Below are 17,907 nucleotides of genomic sequence, written 5' to 3' on the forward strand. Positions count from 1 at the left end.
TTTTTTTTTTTTGCACATCTTTTCTATCTCTCATCCTTGTATGTCTCTGCTTATTATATAACAACATATATTCAGGTTGTTCTGATCAAGCAGATAACTTTGTTGTTCCTTGAAGGGAAGGACATACTATTCCCTAGGTCTAAAGTAGCACCAGCTTTCATTTGTGTTCAAGTAAGAATGTAACAGAGGTTTTTGTTTAAAAAGTAGCTTCAAACAAGAGCAGTTTTCACATTAGAAAATTAGTATTTCTAGGTGCTTTGGGCTCTTTTCCACTTGCAACAGTATTGACTTAATGCAGATTTTTGGCTTATCACTTAAGATGTTTAGGGCATGTGAAAAAAGTCAGTAGCGTGAATCTCATGTCATGTCTAATTCTCCGGTGTTTTCAATGTTAAATGTTGGTTTGGTTTCTTTGCCACTTTCAGGTTGTGGTGGGACTTTAACAGCAAGTTCTGGTATCTTCATGTCTCCCAACTATCCTATGCCATATTATCACAGTTCAGAGTGCTACTGGTTGCTCAGAGGAAGCCAAGGAACCCCATTTGAAATCCACTTTGAACAATTTCATCTAGAGTATCACCCAAAGTGCAACTATGATTACCTTGCTGTATGTATACAATGACTCTTTGCTGTACAGGAGGCAGCTAAATATGATGAATGCAAGGGCAAGAAAAAACAGTCTTATTTTTCAAATGTTCGCGTATGAACAGACCCAGAATAGGCAGTAGGTGCACAAAGGGAAGAAAAGCATTTGTGTCTAGATAGGCCACTTAAATGAGAATATGTCTGTATCTGTTAAATTAACTGTACTTTGGACCAAGTACTTGGTGATTTCCTAGTAAACTATATAAGACATAAAAAATTTCAGTAACTCTATTGTTTATCCCAAATTCCATATTCAAATTGTTAAGTAGATTATTTGAATTATCATTATTGGATTATTTTTATTATAATTAGAGTACACTCTTACCCTCTTAATGAATAAGTCCCTTCAAACTCACCAGTATTTGATTACTTGCTTCCTGTTTTTTGCACTGATTTGCTTGCTTTTGAAATGCCTGTCAGGCTTTTTCTGCGGAAAAATAATATTCAACCTCTTGTGAACCTAGAAGTTATTCCCCAAACAGACACTTGGCAGGAGAAATTACTTGGATTTGTCGTACTATCAGCTTTATAAAAATTCAATATTTAGCATTGTGCTGTCAAAGCTGAAACAGTTCTAGTTTCTCAAATTCCGTAACATACAGCAGAATCATCAAAATTATGTATTATGGGGGAACTAACACGCTCTTCTGCCTGATTTAAATTTTATGCTCCTTTCATCTTCCTTTTTCTCTTCCCATGAAGGTGTATGATGGCAACAGCAGCAATGCTAAACAACTTGGTAAATTTTGTGGGAATCAGATACCACAGCTCATCAATTCAAGTGGAGACAGTGTGTACATAAAACTGAGGACAGATAGCAGTGTGCATGGTGGAGGTTTTTTAGCTAACTACAAACAAGGTAAGTAAGCAAAAAGTGATGAAAAGAACATGTTTCTATAGTTCAGTTTTTCCCTGCAACATTGTCTTCCAGCCCATGATCTTACTTATTCATTAGCGGAGAACAAACCATAGAGCCTATTATTGACCCAGATTGCTTAGCCTGCTCCAGACACAGAACCCAGAAAAGTAAAAACTGCCCATCATAGAGATAATTTCATAGCAGCAGGGTCTCCACATCAGCTTTCTTCTATTACTTGCACCAATGGCACTTTCTGCTCCAGAGTCACTCAGAATATCTAGTGTTGAAAGTCCCTAACAGTGTAGATTGGACTGTTCTTGCTCACCTGTTTGCTCAGCCTCATGATCTTTCAACTAAAAAGGCAAATAGAGTAGGCTTCTCTGCCCTTTGGGCTGCTGTGAGTTAGGATGGCAAAGGATAAGGGAGTTACCTTTAGTTCTCAGGGGTCATTAAGGGCGTTTAGGAGGATTTAGGTGACCAGGAACACTTCAAAAATTTCATTTTTTTGTATTATGGGGGAAGGGTCATACTTTTCTTTATAGAATAGTGAGTATAAGAATAGTTCTACCCCAGAAATAAAATAAAAAATACAGAGAAATACATGAGGAATTAAAGTTATTTTATTTCTAGTTATAACTTTGGGTATTTTCCCAGTATTTACTTCCCCCATTATAGGTTACATAGATATGCTTTGGAAGATAAGGAATTTCTCCTTACGCAAAATGAGTTACAGACATCTTTGGGTACTTTAAATATGCCATGCTCAACTACTAGAAATTGCTGTAGGTTTTAAGTTGTCCTCTGTTTGGGCAGTAGTAAATGCATTACAAAAAAACCCCTATAGCTGTTCGCCACTTGGAACACATAATAATTAGGAGGGTGAAGGAGTGTTGTTGTCTTAAGTCCTTAAAGATAACACAGATTAATCTGCCATGCAATTTTCAGACTGCGAAATCAAGATGATGTATTAGAAAAGGGTTCTTTATCTGCTCTATAAATAATCAAACAGAGCACTTACAAAGCATTTAGATACAGGAGTTGAGCTATCAGATGTGCAATCCACACTTCACATTCTTATTTAATTCCTGATGATGCACATGTACCTGAGAAAGCTTTCAATAGCTTGCCCAAAAGCTAAAATTATGTAGGAAGTAACACCGGAAAATAAGAATGCTTCTATGCCAGATGCATTTATGTGTACATGAAAGAAAGACAATGATAAATTGGAAAACCCGCAAAGGAAAAGTCTGTATCAAATTAACATACAAAAGCACTTTTGTGCCAGATATATTTCTAATAAAATCATGATGGCAGGGGGTAACAGCTTTTGCTTATCTTACAATCTTCAAAATCCATTTCATGCTTTTCATCCTGTCCTTTTAAATAGTTATATGCCTCAGTGTAGCTTGCAGAAAAGCCCTATTCTACCAGGTCCTGACCCTCAGCTGCATTCTGGACGTTTTGAACACTTAAAAACACAGACCTTACTGCTCTGTAAATCACTTGGAAAGAATCAAAAAAATGTGCAGAAGGTAGGTGTATTATTCCTTTTGACAGACAATAGAAGATTCTTGCAAGTGAATCTCAGCTATTTCTGTTGATCAAACACTGCAGATTTGCTGTGCAAGGCAAGCAGCCTATCCTGCTCCCTGCCTCCTGCCCACGTCTTCTCTGTGCATCACTTCGGTCTGCTCCCAGCACACATTGTATACTGTCTCCAGATGACAGATCACCCACATTGACATTTTCTGTCTTTAGTGGAAGTTAGGTTCAGGAAAACAAAGCTCACTGACCTAGTGCCATAACTGTCATTCTACTTTTTGTCTAGCTTAGTTCATTTTTTTTTCTTTTTTCTGCCTTTCAAGGAAAGCTCATTATTCCAGATGTGTGCCCAGTTTTTCTGCTCGGCTGCTATTGTATGACTTGAAATTAAAACCACAGCTCTTTTGAAAGGCTTTCCTACCCACTTCATGTTCCTGGGGTTAGCAAATCCAATATAAGCGCTATAGTTTCCATTTGTTCTTTTAACAATTGGATTTTTGTTTATTTTACCAAAATAGAAAAAAAAATCATTTTAATTCATCAGGCAGACTTTGTTGAGTGCCGTTCCTCAAAACTGTTTCAAAATGATGAGATAAGTTTTTTTATCATTAGTTAAAATAATGATAATGCAAGAAACCATGCATTGGAACCATGCATTTGGAACTTAAGGAAATGGGCCCCCTAAAAATCTTTACTACAGTACAAAAATTGGTGGATGAGTCTGCAACCATCAGAAAGAAAAACCATAGCAGAGATGAAAAATTTAAGCTTGGAAAGGTTTTTTTTTTTTTTTTTCTAGATCAGATATAGTATGTCTTTCAATAGGTAACAACTTCCTTTTTGTCTGTTATCTTCCCTTTAATCTCTGAATAAAAATACTTCTCACATTGTGGTGGTATCAGTAATTTTTAATTATTGGTTTGTTTTCAGATGCTGGGCGAAAAAGCACTGCACAAATAAAATTTATCACTTTTTTTTTTTTAAGTTTGCCACGAAGTTCTCACTGTTAACCGAAGCTATGGCATATTGGAAAGTTTAAATTATCCAAATAATTACCCATTGAGGGAGCACTGCAGCTGGACTATTCAAGCCACAAAGGGGAATACACTCAGCTATAGCTTCACAGCCTTTGATGTAGAAGATGGATCTAACTGTGACCGTGACTACTTGAAGGTATGTACTCAGATTCTAGAAACAAGAACAATCAAAAAAAAAAACCAAAAAAAACCAAAAAAAAAAACAACCCACCAACAACAAAAAAAACTAAAAAAAAAGATGCATAAGATTGGAGTAAATTTATCCTACTGAAATTTAGGCATTAAAGCCCAATTGTTTAGTCCTCTGATAGGCAGGTAAGCACTGCCAGAGATTAAATCATCCTACTTTGAGACAGATGTCTGCAACAGAGAGGATGTTTCACTGTGCAAGTGCCTAGATTTGCTACAGAGGGTCTAAATAGTACCACCTTAGTTGAGGTGCACCATTTTGTATGGCTGAAGTAATATGGCATCACTTATGTAAAGAAGTGGAAGAAATTCTGAGATGAGTAGAATGATGACAAAAAGACAATGGGCTCAATTTTTTTTCTTGGTTTTATCTGAAAAATAGTGGGGAATGTTCAGAAGTTTTAAAGTGTTTTATTTCTATAATTTTTAAAAGGGAGTTTCCTTGTCTCCTGTATATATTTGTCTTTTCATAGTTAGTGTTTTGCTTTAAGGGGACTGAAAGGAATTGAACTTACAAAAAGAAGTTTTAGCTAAATGAAACAATCCAGTCAAACTAAAGCCAAGTGTTTTTTTATTTTCATTTCCCAAAATATTTCTAAGACAACTAGGTAGATACTTCTCTAAGTACTGTACTTCATACGAGAGAAATGGAGTAGTCGTTATCACTGAGGGTTGTAATCTGCTTACAATTTTGGTGTATGCTGAAATAATCAGATCCTACCCTTACACAGGATGCCAGCACACAATCCCTGTGCTCTACTTAGGTTTTGCACAAGAGGAATTGAAATGTAGAGACGTGTTAGAGAAGGCTACTTACAGCCAAGGACAGGAAGAGGAACAGTGCCCACATTTATGGAGTTACTTAGTACGCTGGACTGGTGCAGAAGGCCAAACAACAGGCCTGGTGTTGGGCTAATGTACTCCCTCTAGACTTCTTCCTTCACTCCCCATACCTCCTTATGCCAGCTTTCACAGCTCAAAAATCAGTAACAAACTGGCAAAAAAAAGTGGAGTTCTTCCAGATTTATTCTGGTTCTGGCTAGAAATTGAAAGAAATAATAGACATGCAAAGAAAATAAACAAGGGAGCACTGTATTTGTATTGAAAGCTAGCAGAAGTTAAACTTTGGCTCAGTTTTGCAAGTGAAAATGAAAAAGCGGAGCCAAACGGAGAGGGCAGTGCTAGTCTCTAGATGCCTAAGCCCTTGATCCGTGAAAGGCAGGAGCCCTGCACACAGTAGCCAGCCAGTGAAGAGCAACAGATTTGCCAGAAGACACTATTCTAGATGTAAGTCAAGGCTGGAGGAATAGTGCCAGAGGCAAGGACCTGATCCAAAGTACTTAAAAGAACAGAAATAAAACATATCAGAGGGAGGGAGTAGACGGAGGGCAGACAAGTACTTGTATTCTTTGTTCTAACAATTCTTCATTGCTTCCAATCAAAGAAAATACAGACTGAAAGAGGTATAAAGAGGAAAAAGCAAGGGAAAAACAGTCATGGAAGAGTGTTAAGAAGGCTTTAATTTGCAATTCATGTCACATTATTTGCAGAAGTCCTTCTCTAAGTGCCATTAAGAAATACTACTTGGAAAAATGTTCTCATTTGGTTCTTGCGTGCTGGACAAATATGTGCCATAGTGTTTAAAAAAAAAAAGAACAAGGTTGAACCAGCCAGGGGACTGAATAGTATTTGCTCTCACCCTGCATTGCAAAAGGGGAGTGTATTGGCAAGGCTGTGGAGTGCTCTGTGGTATAGGGGAAAGGGGGAAATCATCTGGAATAAATGTGCAGCTGACTTTCTCAGCAGTCTGCAGATATTTAGGACTTCTCTGTCTGAAATCCATATGGAATCTGACTCCACTGCAAATTAGAAGAAAAAAAAAGTTAATAAACAATCCCACTAAACTCATAGCTGTTTGGCTGAGATAAAATTACTTTTCTGCCACATGCTAGTTTTGAAATTTGTTTATTGCAAAGAGGCCTAAGAGGGAAAATATCTGATTCTCTGACTAGAACACTGGGGAAACAGAGGTATAATCTGTTCCCTGCAGTCCAAGTGGGTGGTGTCTGAACCATGTGCCAGAGCCTTTCACCCTTTTCTTGGAGGAAATTGTAAGCTTCTGCTCAGACAGTTTTCATATTGTTCCACTCACAGAACTGAGTGCTGATCAAGTGCTCTCTTTCCTTGAGGGCTTTTTAGATACCTCTTTTCCCACCTCCCTTTCCTCCCGAACCCTTCACAGTAGGTAGCAACACCCTACCTGCTTCTTAGCCCCAACAGTAACAGCCTGTTGAACCACGGCTGGTAGCAGGGACAACCTTTGCTAATACTTGCAAGAAGGTTGGTGGTTGGAAGGACAAGGGCAAGCTGTTGTGTTGGATGTGGTGGCAAAGGAATTTAGGGAAAGAAACGAATGATACAAGAAGACAAGATGAAATGCTGCAGTAGTGTTATGGCAGAGAACTGACCTGCCTGAACAGACTACAATCAAGGAATGGCAGTTGTAAAAGAAAACAAAGAGCAAACCTGCTTTTAAGTCAGTGGAAGAAAAAGGCTTACTGCATGTGGACTTATTTTTATGACATCATTAGTGTATATACTAGAACTCCAATTTTTTGAAACCTTTCTAAGTTCTGAAGGCAAAAATTATGGTGCTTGATAGAGAAAGCTGTATTCCTGGTTCTCCTGGCCCAGACATTGCAGGTTGATCCCAATCTCCACACTGGAAAAGGGCTTGTTCTTCAGCTTAGCATTTCGTTGTGGCTTATACTTCTGACCCAAACCCGCATGCACTATAAGAGAAGAGTGTTTTGCCTCGTGACTAATTCACTCTGCACATAGGAGACACTCATGCGCTCTTTGCTCCCTGGCTTAGTCCACATATAAGTCAGAAATTAAATGTGTAGAATAATGACAAAACCAAAAGTTCTAACGCACAGATATTCCTAGTTGCTGGCAGTTACCAAAGATGTTATCATCACTTAGATCAAATAGCGACTTCAAATAAGAGGTGAAGAACAAAATAGACTTCCAAAAGATGTCTGGTATCCCAGAGTGAAATGCAGTCAGAGCAGTGCAATGAGAAATCAGCCATGTGTTGCATTACCTATTTCCCGTACTCCTTTAATCATGGGATACTTCTTGTGAGCCAGCCTGTCTTTAGCAGCTGCTGGCTGGCATTACTCACGGTGAGCAGCATTTCTTCTTGGCAGGGAGCCTTGGTCGAGCCTGGGTCAGACCTGCATTGCCACTGCCGCAGCACATGCGTGGATTTATGCCTGCACCAGGTAGGAAGGAGCAAGCTGTGTCCTTCCAACTTGGTGACAATTTTCTGCCCTTGTGCTTAGGTGCCAGAAATTGGGAGAGAGGCTAAACTGCAGACTTTGGTAATAGTTGCTTATAGCATTTTCTCAACAACTGAGCAGTGGGCTATGTATCATGGCCTGTCAGAGGATGTTGGCTCATGGCTGGTAATGCTCACAGGATGCCTAGCATTTTGCGAAGAGCCTTATAGTGAAATTTCAAGAATAGATGATGAATTGCTCGTGATAAAGACTTTGCAGAAGTGGCAATGATAAAATACAAGGCATGTTGAATAGCAGACTGTTTCTTTGTGATGTTGGACTAACTGTAATTAGATTGGATGCTCTTTAAATTATATTCCATGCTGTGGCTTGGCTTAATAACCTAACCATTAGTCTTTCTAGTGGAGTCATCAAGCTGAAGTCAGTGAGATATTGCAGACAATGATACAGAAATGTCATTCCTTCCTTTACACTCACCAGATTATTAACTGAACAAACATATATTAATCCCCTCCATCTTTAATGATGAATGACCTTTTTATTTAATATGACAGAACATAATCTCCAAAGAAGCAAATCTATTTTATAAATAAGAAGATAGTAACATTACTGCCTGAAGATCAGAGTTTTGCAGTACAATTGAAATTTACTCCCTTCTTACTCAAGAAAAATATTATTTCAAAACCACCAATCTTCCTGTCCGTCAGTGACAACTTCCCTCTAAGTTCTTCTGCTCACAACATAAAAAAGTCCAGTCCATTAGGTATCTGCTTTTATAAGCACAGGAAAGACTTTGCCCATTCTTTTGTAAGATGCCACCAGCCTGATAAGCAGACAGTAAAATGTTGTGTGGCAAGACAAGTTTCTAATTCTCAGCCCTTTGGCTTGTGCAGCACATTAGTATAGTGATGAGGATGGAATTACCATTAACCCAAAGGAATTATTGTTGAATTAATGCAGAAACACATCTGATGGGGCAACTGTCTGCCTGATAACCATAGTGGCTTTTCTTCTGGTGCAGGGCAGGACATTATTCCTCTTTGGGATAAAGTGCTTCCATGCTTGCTTACTGCCAGTCCACTTAAGCAGTCTGGAGTGATTAGCCTTGGGTGGTTAAAATATCATTGCATCTTTTAGATATAGATATTATGAAATGAGTACAGTAATTAACATGGCATCTGCTCCTGACAACTACTTCATTTCCTTCTGGTGGTAACAGGATGTATCCTTGTTTTTTTTCTTCTTTAAACTGCAGCAGCATTCCAAGGATGTGCCATAACATCCTTTATTTTCCATCTGGGAGTAATGTATTAGATAATTGCTGCTTGTGTTCAGTTGGTCATCCTCCTTTTTTTATTAACTTATCGTGGAGGGGGAAAAAAGCTTACTCTTATCTAGTTTTGCTCTTTTATTTACTTGTAATTAGTATATATACTTAAACCATATTAGGAGATGATCATTATTACATTTTATTTATGACTGTGTCTTTTCAAAGTGCTGCAGGAATTCTCCAAGCACAGAGAATGGCTTTGCTTATGGCCATGCATTGATTTACAAAATGTCACTGGTAGTACATCACCCTGGGGAAGCAGATGATATATTAAATATACTCATCCAGGCTCTGCATGCAGACATCAAATTACAGCCTGCTGGCCAGCTAGCAGTGATATCCATTAATGCATAACCATGCAAGCTGGCAGTAGGCCAGCTCTTTCCTGAGTTCCTTCAGGGGTCTGCAAGCTTCCACAAAACACTTCAGTATGAGATAAGGGTGAAAGTGGCAGTTCTCAGGTCTCTGTGGCAGGGCTCACCACTGCTGCACAAGGAAATCCTAGCTCTTGCACTCTTTTTCGCTGGACAGTTATGAAAAGGAGAATGCTGGGCTGAAATGCTGCTTGCCATGTACAAGACTGGCTCAGAGCTGAGGAAGACATCATTGCAGGAATTTAAGTACTGTTTGGCTTAACTGCTTGAAAGGTTACTGAGAAGCAGATGGAAAAAAAAAACAAAACAAAAAACAAAAAAAAACAACCCCAACACAACAAGGCTGCTAAATTTGTCAGTGGTGAAAGAGTTGCATGATGCCTGCAAGAGCCTCAGATGACAAGAAGCACGAGTGGCACAGGAAGGAGCAGAAACCCTGCTCTGGGCCTCACAAAATGAGTCAGATTCATGGGCTCTGCTTTCCACGCCCTGCCAGCTCAGAGCAATGTGACATGGCCTGTAACTTCAGGAAGAAGTCCTGTACAATAGAGTAGCTGTGAAATACTAGTACATGCAGCTGATGCTCCTTGCTGGGAAAATGGCATCTGGGACTCATCTCATTGCTGCTGGATTCTTGTCTCTTCTGTTCAACCCTTGTCCTCCAAATTTTGCTAGAAAGCCTGGTCAGTGAGTAAGGTTGTCAGTGCAATGATGGGGCTTATCCTACTGAGCATAAACAGTGGGTACAAAGTGACATGGTGGCAGAAGAAACCTCACCTGGCCTGGTCAAAGCTTTGTCTCACCACAGGAAGCACCCAGATGAGTGAGGACAAAAACCTACCAGACTCTGGGGAAGGTCTTCTCCCTTCCTGCTTTTCCCATAAGCAGGTGGTTTTGTTTTTCTGAAAGTATAATGGGAAGGAGCATTTCTCTTTTTCTACATCTTCATTTGCAACTTTTCTCCACTGTTGTAGTTACACATGATGCAGATTTTCTGAAATGAGGATTCCCAGAGATGATCTCTCCTTCTGGCTGTGTCAGCATGCTGCTGCTGCTTGTGCTGGTAGTTTGATTCATGTAGGTTAGCAAAGGATGTGAGAATCGTACTGCCCTGACCCGCCTGGGCTTTTCAACGTCCCAAGCTCTGTAGCTGTCCCGCTCCCTCCACCATAGGTGACTTCTCACTGCAGGGGAACCTCCCTGACTTCTAAGCCATTGAGGAAAGCAGACATAGTATCAAAATAGCCCGGGGTCAGCAAGGCACTGCCATGTTTTGGCTCACCCTGTGTGTTCAGTGAAGCTTCAGGACTGCCCCACTGCAGCTCATTGGGTCGCCTCTGTCCCGCCAGCATGGCAGTAGGGATGAGGCGCTTGCCTAGCACAGGCTTTAGGATTTGAAATATCATGCTGAAGAAATGAAGTCTAAAGTGCAGGTCTTGGGTTTGAGTGACTGGCTGGGTGTCTCCTAGGCATTCCTTTCTCAAACTGCAATTGCTTCCTTCTCTGATATCTAGACTAATTTTACAATTTCATCCCAAGAAACACCCTACGTTTCTTCCATTCTAATAAGAAGGTCAAAGCCTTGTTGAAGATAGTTGTTTATTTCTGCAAATGATATAAAAATAAGTCTTTCTTAGAAAGATGGAAATAAGCAGATGTGCGTGCAGTTAGAAATTGTTGTTTCCTCTGAGGAAGTAAAAAACAGTAGTGTAAGAGGTGACAATTTTTTTCAAAAAAGTCACTGCAGTCCAATGTGGAATTTAACCCTGCCTGAAATTTTCAAAGGGCTCTGTATATTTCAGGCTTAGGTCATGAGAGAAAACATAGATACAATTCTTATTATCATAAAACTAGACATTTATGTGTTTTCATATGTTAGTTCAATCCCAAAGACATTAACCGGTGTGCTTATTACATCGGCTGAAGCACAGTTTCAAACTATCATACTATGGAAGAAAATGGTTGATTAGTGAAAGAAGGGTGTCTGCTCAGAGGCAAAGAAGTTGCCTGCAGTTGAGCAAGGAGTTTTATGAAGGATCATCCATAAATGTACTTAAATAGTCATATTAAAACATTATTTAGAAAGAGTTCTTAGGAAGGGTTTTTTTTCTACTGGTAATTATGAACACTTTTCATCATGCAAATGTAAACATAGCCTTCTGTCATTCTCCTCTTTGTGCAGAAGTAAGAAGACTTCACATATTACATCACTGGAAGTTGTAAGCTGGCTTTGTTTCTGTGAAAACTGTTTCTGTGGTGCCAAGCCAGAGCAATGTGACACATCTTGCAGCATTAGTTTCCCTTTTTTAGATCAATTGAAACAATCCCATGACAGGTTTCCCACTTCTGAGAGGAAAGGGATGTTAGTATGTGTTAGAAGAACTCCTTGAGCGTGTCTCTGGGTGCCTCTGTAATCAGTGGGACAGTCATAATCATGCCGGTCTGATCCCAGATGAAAACCCCTTTCCTGAGTTCTGCAAAGTTTGCTCTAGATCTGTTGCAGCTAATTCTTGAACAAAAGCTTTTAAGACTACAAGCAATGTGTATCGAGACTCCAACTGAAAGAATAATTGATGCAATTATTCATCATTATGCAACAGATTAATGACACCTGGCAATAGCAATATTGACAATATATAATAGAATTACCTGTTAGTAATAGAATTATTGACAATAAAATTGAGAACTGTTGGCATTAATAGGATGGCTTATACCTTCATATGAAACTGAAAGTTTGCCTTTGAGCCCGCCATCTCTGGATTAAGACTATGGCTTGTGCCTAAGAAATGTTACTGAGTAGATTTTTACTACAGCAGAATACGCTGGAAGTTTTCCTTTATAATAAGTTTTTTGATGAAGAAAATCTCCCTTGTGACAGAAATATAATCATCTAAAACAACATTAAAGTTTTGCCCTAAGAAAAGATAGTATTCTGTTAGGAACATTGAGTATATGGCGCCCCACGACCTGCTATGAAGGCTCCTGCCACTCTCACTTTGTAAGAGGAAATAAGCTTGACAAGGCTTTTGGCTAGCAAAATATCTCCTCTTTGAATATGCCCAAATGGAACGTCTTCAGAGTTTCTGTCCTTCCATTTATTTTCTTTTTTTCCATGCAGCACAAGCTCCATTTTTCAGTAAGCTCTGTTCTTGAGCCCTTATTCCAGTTCTGGCAGTAAACTCCTCTGACATAGTTCATGCTGCTTTGCTTTGCTCCTCCAAAGAGAGCTGAGCAGCTGTAGCCTTCAGGTCATCATTGCTGGTGTCGATGACGTGCTTCCAGGCTAAAAGTCAGAAAGCCATAATCCACTGGTGACCATGGAGCCTCTTTGGGGAGCTACTCACACTGAGCGCTTCCTGCAGCCTAGGCTAGCTGCTCAGCTGCACAGCTCCAGAGCACAGCAGATGGCTTTCAGCAGCTACCTCGCTGCAGAGCAGTCCCTCAGCTTTCAGCCCTTAGGGAGCTAGCACCTCCCCCACACACTCAGTGTCAGCCTATACGCTGGCTCTTGGGCAGCCTGTTAAGGAGCTTCCTGTAGCAATTGTTGAGCCTATGCCTAATGACACATCCGAAGGTACTTCGGTGCTGCCTAGATCTCCTGCTGCTGATGGGATGTAGCACTCTGGTGCTGCTGGGCAGCTTTTGAATGAAGGGAGCAGGGGAAGGGGAGCTTTCATATTTTGCCATGCTAAGGATCCTAAACAGTGCAGCAATTGTTTGCAAATTTTGCTTGATGTGTAATCTGCCAAAATCTTTATAAAGTCTTGTATTTTGTGATAGATTCTAGAAGGTCTGAGCAAATAAATTACAAAACAGATACCCACACAGAAAGGAAGCAAGCAAATTCTTCCTAGTAAGCAGCTGGGTGGAAGCCTGCTACCCAGTTCCTGGAGTCAGCATGCTGCTGGAGGGGCCAACAAACTGCCCTGAAATGCAGCCGTCCTGCACAGATTAAGGGAGTGCTGTGCCTTATGTTGCATGAGGGAAGAATTGTCCTCAATGTGCAGCAGTTCAATGTGGCACAGCTGACAAGGTAGGCCCTTACATGAGAAACACTACCTCTGAGATGCAGAGAGAAATCGTGGCTCATGAGATCTGTGTTCAGCTTTGGTTTCACTTGCCGATATTTCTGTGGGAGCAAAATGTGGTTTTAGAAGTTCAAAATGCTTTGTGAAATCACGCAGCTGTTCCCTTCATTTATAAGTGAAAGACAGCTTGAAAAAAGTGCTGTAATTCTAGCAGTGGTGGCTCTGCCCCTCTCAATGAGTTACAGCTGGGCAGGCTCTCATGTTTCCTGTGAAATACCGCGTTGAACCTAGACCACGGAGCAACACTACGTGAAGGGATTGCCATAGAAACCATTATTTGTATCTTGAAAAAACACTGGCTGTTTTCAGGAGAAATTACATAGAAATGTGACATTCGCTGTCTTAGATAAAAATAACAGTTCCTTGACAAATCAGAGTTACAGGAGGCTTGTAAAGCTCATTTTTGTTTTGATTTGAAAGTTTCTGGGTATGACTTAGTCCACGGTTTTTTAACAGGTTTTTTTGTTTGTTCGTTTTGTTTTATTTTGATTTCATTGGAACGGCTGATCACTGCATATGTGTCTTTTTGCTTCTCCTTTGGAGCTCGGATTCATGATCTCCACACTGATTCATTCTTCCCCATTCATTTTTCTGGTGTAAGATTTCTATGGCTTGAAGCCACAGAAATGTGAGTAGTATATACCACAAGACTGTCAAAGGAAGTAGTACTATTAGAAAGCTAATTGGATCTGGCTATATTTTATTTTGCTGAACTTAAGCCATAAAAGAATGTGCAAAGCTCTCAGCGTGGCTTGGAAGAAGGTCATAACTGTAATGCTGGGTGTGGGACAGCTCATCTGTTTGTCAGGCTTTGCGTCTGGGAAGAATACAGATGGATGCAACTTTTTACCATCTAATATTTAAGACAACTTTGTATCTGATCCCTAACACATCCAATCAGGTCTTTCTGAGAGCTACCAGATGTTGGTCTATAAGTAGAAGTTTTAAAGCTTTTCTGATTTCACCTAGTGACAGTTCTCAAGTTCCAATACGTTTCTTATGCTCTGGGCATTTCATGGTACCAGAAGATTGAAAATGAAAAAAATTCATGTTCACCAGCCATAAGATAAGCCATGGAATATTACCATAGAGTTATTCCAGCAACTTGCCCCGAACTTCTGGCTGAACTACAACCAATTTATTTTTTATTAAAAAAAGATTTTCAAACTTGACTGTCAGCTCAAGGATTTGAAATCACTTGAGTATATCTCTGGCTCCCAACTATGTCTAAACTCAGCAACAAGGTTTCTGATAGTTCTGCGAGCCAGCATTGTGAGCAGTAAAGTTGAGGGCTTCATTACTGATTACCATGTGTGAGTGCTAGAAAATGTGTAAAATTAGTAGCTAGCATGGTTAATCAGTATTCACCATAGTATCATACTCCTGTAATATCAGTATTCAGTGTAGAAGAGTTGTTAGTTTAATTAGAGATACTTGGAAAAGAGATTTGAATAATGGAAAACAAAGATAAATAAATCTTGGCTGTCTTCCTTGAATTCATAGGTTTGATTCTTTATGTGGGGAGAATTTTGTGGTGATGGCTTCAGAACAGAGAAATTTTTTTTTGTTGAAACTCATAAAGAAAACATGCAAAAAATTCACACTGAGAATGTTCAGAAATGGTTTCCATGTCACTAATTTACTGGGTTGTGTTAGGAAGATGTGTGCTCTTCTATGAGACAGAAGATCAGATGAACTGTGGCAAAGTGTTAAGAAAGCATGAGTTTCTGTTTAGTCAGTACTAGACCATTATTCTAAACTATCAGAATCATTGTAACATAACAAGAAATAGTAAACCCACTGGCAATCTGATATCATAAGTCAAATTCAATTTAGTTACATCTAATTTCTACCAGGTTTGTAACCCTTTTGCATGTCTTTCTCCCTGAATGAAGATACTGAGCATTACAATATTAGGTGAAGAACTAAGATACATGTTCAGTGTGATTTACTGAACATGAAAAAGACACAACAATAGGATAGAGAAGAGCCTTTAAAACCATTTGGAGACAACTGATGAGGCTCTTAGCTCCCACTCTATCAAAACATGCTTTAAGTATTTTTGTTTAAGTGTGAGTATATAACTAACTTCAGATTTCAAGATTTAAATGATGTAAATACAGGATTTTTTTTTATTATTTTTTTTTTTAGTGATAATGTTTTAAGAGTAGGATGGAGAGATTCTCATCTGTGTTTGAGGGACAGAAAGATTTTTAGGCTGGCTACATTAGCCAACACCCTGACTGTCAAAATGCTGTCCCATACAACATGACTTCCAGATAAAGTATATAGTGTTTCTAGGTACAAAAGTTCAGAAATCATGATTCAGTCCACTTCTTCTCCAAAGCAGGACACTGGTATATGATCATAACACAATAAGCAAACACGTGTAACGTTTACTTTGAGGTTTTTGAGGATTTACTTTACTTTTTGTTTTCAGTTTTTCATCACTACTCCAGGAGGCTCTGGTGATGCCAACTGCTTGATATACTCCATCATTTCCTAGGGAAATCATCTGAGTGCATTAAAGAGATAAAGGCATAATATGAGTTATCACTGAAGGATTTGGAGGCACTGAGAGTATTATTAGTATAGTCAAATTGGATCCAGAACATCTTCCTTTTTTTAATGTCAGTCATTCTTCCTCAGTAACCTCAATACATACCAAAACAGAAACAGGAAAACCTTCCTACTTTGCTCACTGTGTAGTCAGGTTTTAAAACATTTTGTGGTTACCTTCAGTCGCTGTTGCATTCAAATCACTCGTATTGCTGTGTAAGGGTGGCCAGTGTCAGAAGCTTCATTACTTTCTTTGCCATCCTGTATCACTAACAACTGAGAAGCCACTTTTTACTCACTTGGATATTCTTTGTTTCATTTCAGCTCTATGATGGGCCTGATGTACAGTCCAACCTGATAGGCACTTTCTGTGGACGGTCTCTTCCACTGGCAGGGAACACCACGGGCACCAGTCTTCATGTGGAATTTTACTCTGATGGACTGCAAGCTAGAAGCGGGTTTCAGATGCTGTGGCATATTAATGGTAAGTTAGCCAGGCTTCCTCTGCAGAAGTGTTTTCTTCCACTCATGGGCAAGTGAGTTCCAGCTTATGCCTCTTCACTGCCAGCTAAGTAGAAATAACCTGTTACAGTATAGAAAACATCGCATTTCCTTATAATTGTTTAAATACTTTTCCTGTGAATGTTTCTGCACACACACACCTTTGAAGATCACATGATCAGATCACAGGCTGGTAGTAGAATACTTTGCATCTGCAGAAAAAGCCACAGGGATGAGGAGCATCTGTAGAAATGCAGTGCTGAAAAGGAGATATACTCTATTAACGGGAGATATTAAAGGACATATTACTATTAAAGGAGATATTACTCTATTAACAGGCTACTTGGGCTTTCTAATGGGAAACACTCAACTCTGCTTGCCTGATTTCTGTAGACTTGTTTTTCCAGTGCAGACTTCTCTCTGGTTTTCTTTATTGGTGCTGTTTTTTTGATCAGGGTGTTCACTTCCAGTCCTTCCTTCACTCTGCTCCGCTCCTTTCTCTGCATGAAATAACATTGGCCAGGATGTGCTTTGGATGTTTTTTTTTCCTCTTGTGTTTGCGTGTCACAAAGAGTGTCACAGGCCTTGTTAAATAGCAAGCATGCATGCCAATTATAAACCAATCTGTTAATGATCGTACGACTGCAAAGTATGTTTGCAATTTCTTTGTAAATCAGGCTTCAGATGTTATTTTTTCACTCTGCTTATTTAATGGCAATATTGGACTGTAACAAGATTAAATCATATGCCATTGTATATCCTATCAAAGAGGATCCAACCTCTAAAATAATTAAATAGCCACAGTTACCCTGTCTGTCTAATCAGTTCACACCATTCAACTTTGACAGCATTGTAATGCAGCTGAAATCGGCTGCAGAGGCCCCACTGTGGGTTGCTGAGGTGTAGGGCGTGTATACATTGCTTGAATAGGAGCTCCTCTGTGCTGCCAGGGAGTGCTGGAGCTCCCGGGCTCCCAGAGCACTCTCTGGCTAGACAATGCTGTTTGGCATTCAGTGGGGGTCAGGGAGCATTTCTGGGCAATGGAGGGCCATAAGCAGGAGGAATGTGATGTGTGGCAGGAGCCAGCAGGGGAAGTGCTGCAGCACAAAGGTACGTTCTTGTGCTTCGAGCTGATGTCATCCTGGGACTACACAAAAGAAGAAAAAGTGGGGGCTTTTATCCACAGAGCCAGATGACATCAGCTCCATACAGTAACCATGGTTCTGGGTTAACTTACTTTTCTAAAGCTTTTAGAGCTTTCCAAAATCTGTCTGCGTAGTAAGCACTCTTTTGCTTTCCCTCCACCTCCCCCACACAGTCATTTCCCGGACTCTCCCACCTCCCGCATTCCCTTTCTGCACTGACACATTCACATTTCTGTCAGCCAGCATTGCCCCTCTCTGAGCTCCTGGACACAAAGCCGCATGCTGTGCAGGGCCCAGCCTGCTAATATGGGGCTGTGCCTGAGCAGCAGAGCT

The 17,907-nt window shown here is 39.9% G+C and overlaps 1 protein-coding gene and 1 long non-coding RNA gene across 4 annotated transcripts; one reads left to right on the forward strand and one right to left on the reverse strand.

Annotated features, from left to right (window-relative positions):
* The first annotated feature begins 349 nt into the window (after window positions 1–349).
* LOC104911437 (cubilin-like) lies at window positions 350–16,584 on the forward strand. 2 transcript variants are annotated; one of them, XM_010712615.2, is made up of 4 exons: window positions 350–607; window positions 1,348–1,504; window positions 4,032–4,219; window positions 16,253–16,584. In XM_010712615.2, the coding sequence occupies exons 1-4, from the start codon at window positions 365–367 to the stop codon at window positions 16,466–16,468; spliced, it is 804 nt and encodes a 267-aa protein (XP_010710917.2). In that variant the 5' UTR covers window positions 350–364; the 3' UTR covers window positions 16,469–16,584. The 2 variants fall into 2 exon arrangements, with proteins under 2 accessions (XP_010710917.2, XP_019471940.1); XM_019616395.1 differs by lacking the exon at window positions 16,253–16,584 and adding an exon at window positions 5,004–5,925.
* LOC104911436 lies at window positions 15,760–17,237 on the reverse strand. Of its 2 annotated transcripts, none has more exons than XR_002115980.2 (3): window positions 16,801–17,237; window positions 16,591–16,688; window positions 15,760–16,511 (listed from the first exon to the last, which is right to left on the reverse strand). It is a non-coding gene; the product is annotated as an uncharacterized LOC104911436 (long non-coding RNA). The 2 variants fall into 2 exon arrangements; XR_002115981.2 differs by having other exon boundaries at window positions 15,760–16,496; window positions 16,801–17,232.
* Window positions 17,238–17,907: the final 670 nt, after the last annotated feature.

Source organism: Meleagris gallopavo, chromosome 6, assembly GCF_000146605.3.
Source record: "Meleagris gallopavo isolate NT-WF06-2002-E0010 breed Aviagen turkey brand Nicholas breeding stock chromosome 6, Turkey_5.1, whole genome shotgun sequence".
Lineage (NCBI taxonomy): Eukaryota > Metazoa > Chordata > Aves > Galliformes > Phasianidae > Meleagris > Meleagris gallopavo.

What these genes read in the sequence shown, in the direction of transcription:
- LOC104911437 (XM_010712615.2), top strand. Translation starts at nt 365, where the DNA reads ATGTCTAATTCTCCGGTGTTTTCAATGTTAAATGTTGGTTTGGTTTCT. An exon ending in TTTAGCTAACTACAAACAAG is followed by an intron (nt 1,505 to 4,031) that starts GTAAGTAAGCAA and finishes TTTTTTTTTAAG; the next exon opens with TTTGCCACGAAGTTCTCACT. An exon ending in GTGACCGTGACTACTTGAAG is followed by an intron (nt 4,220 to 16,252) that starts GTATGTACTCAG and finishes GTTTCATTTCAG; the next exon opens with CTCTATGATGGGCCTGATGT.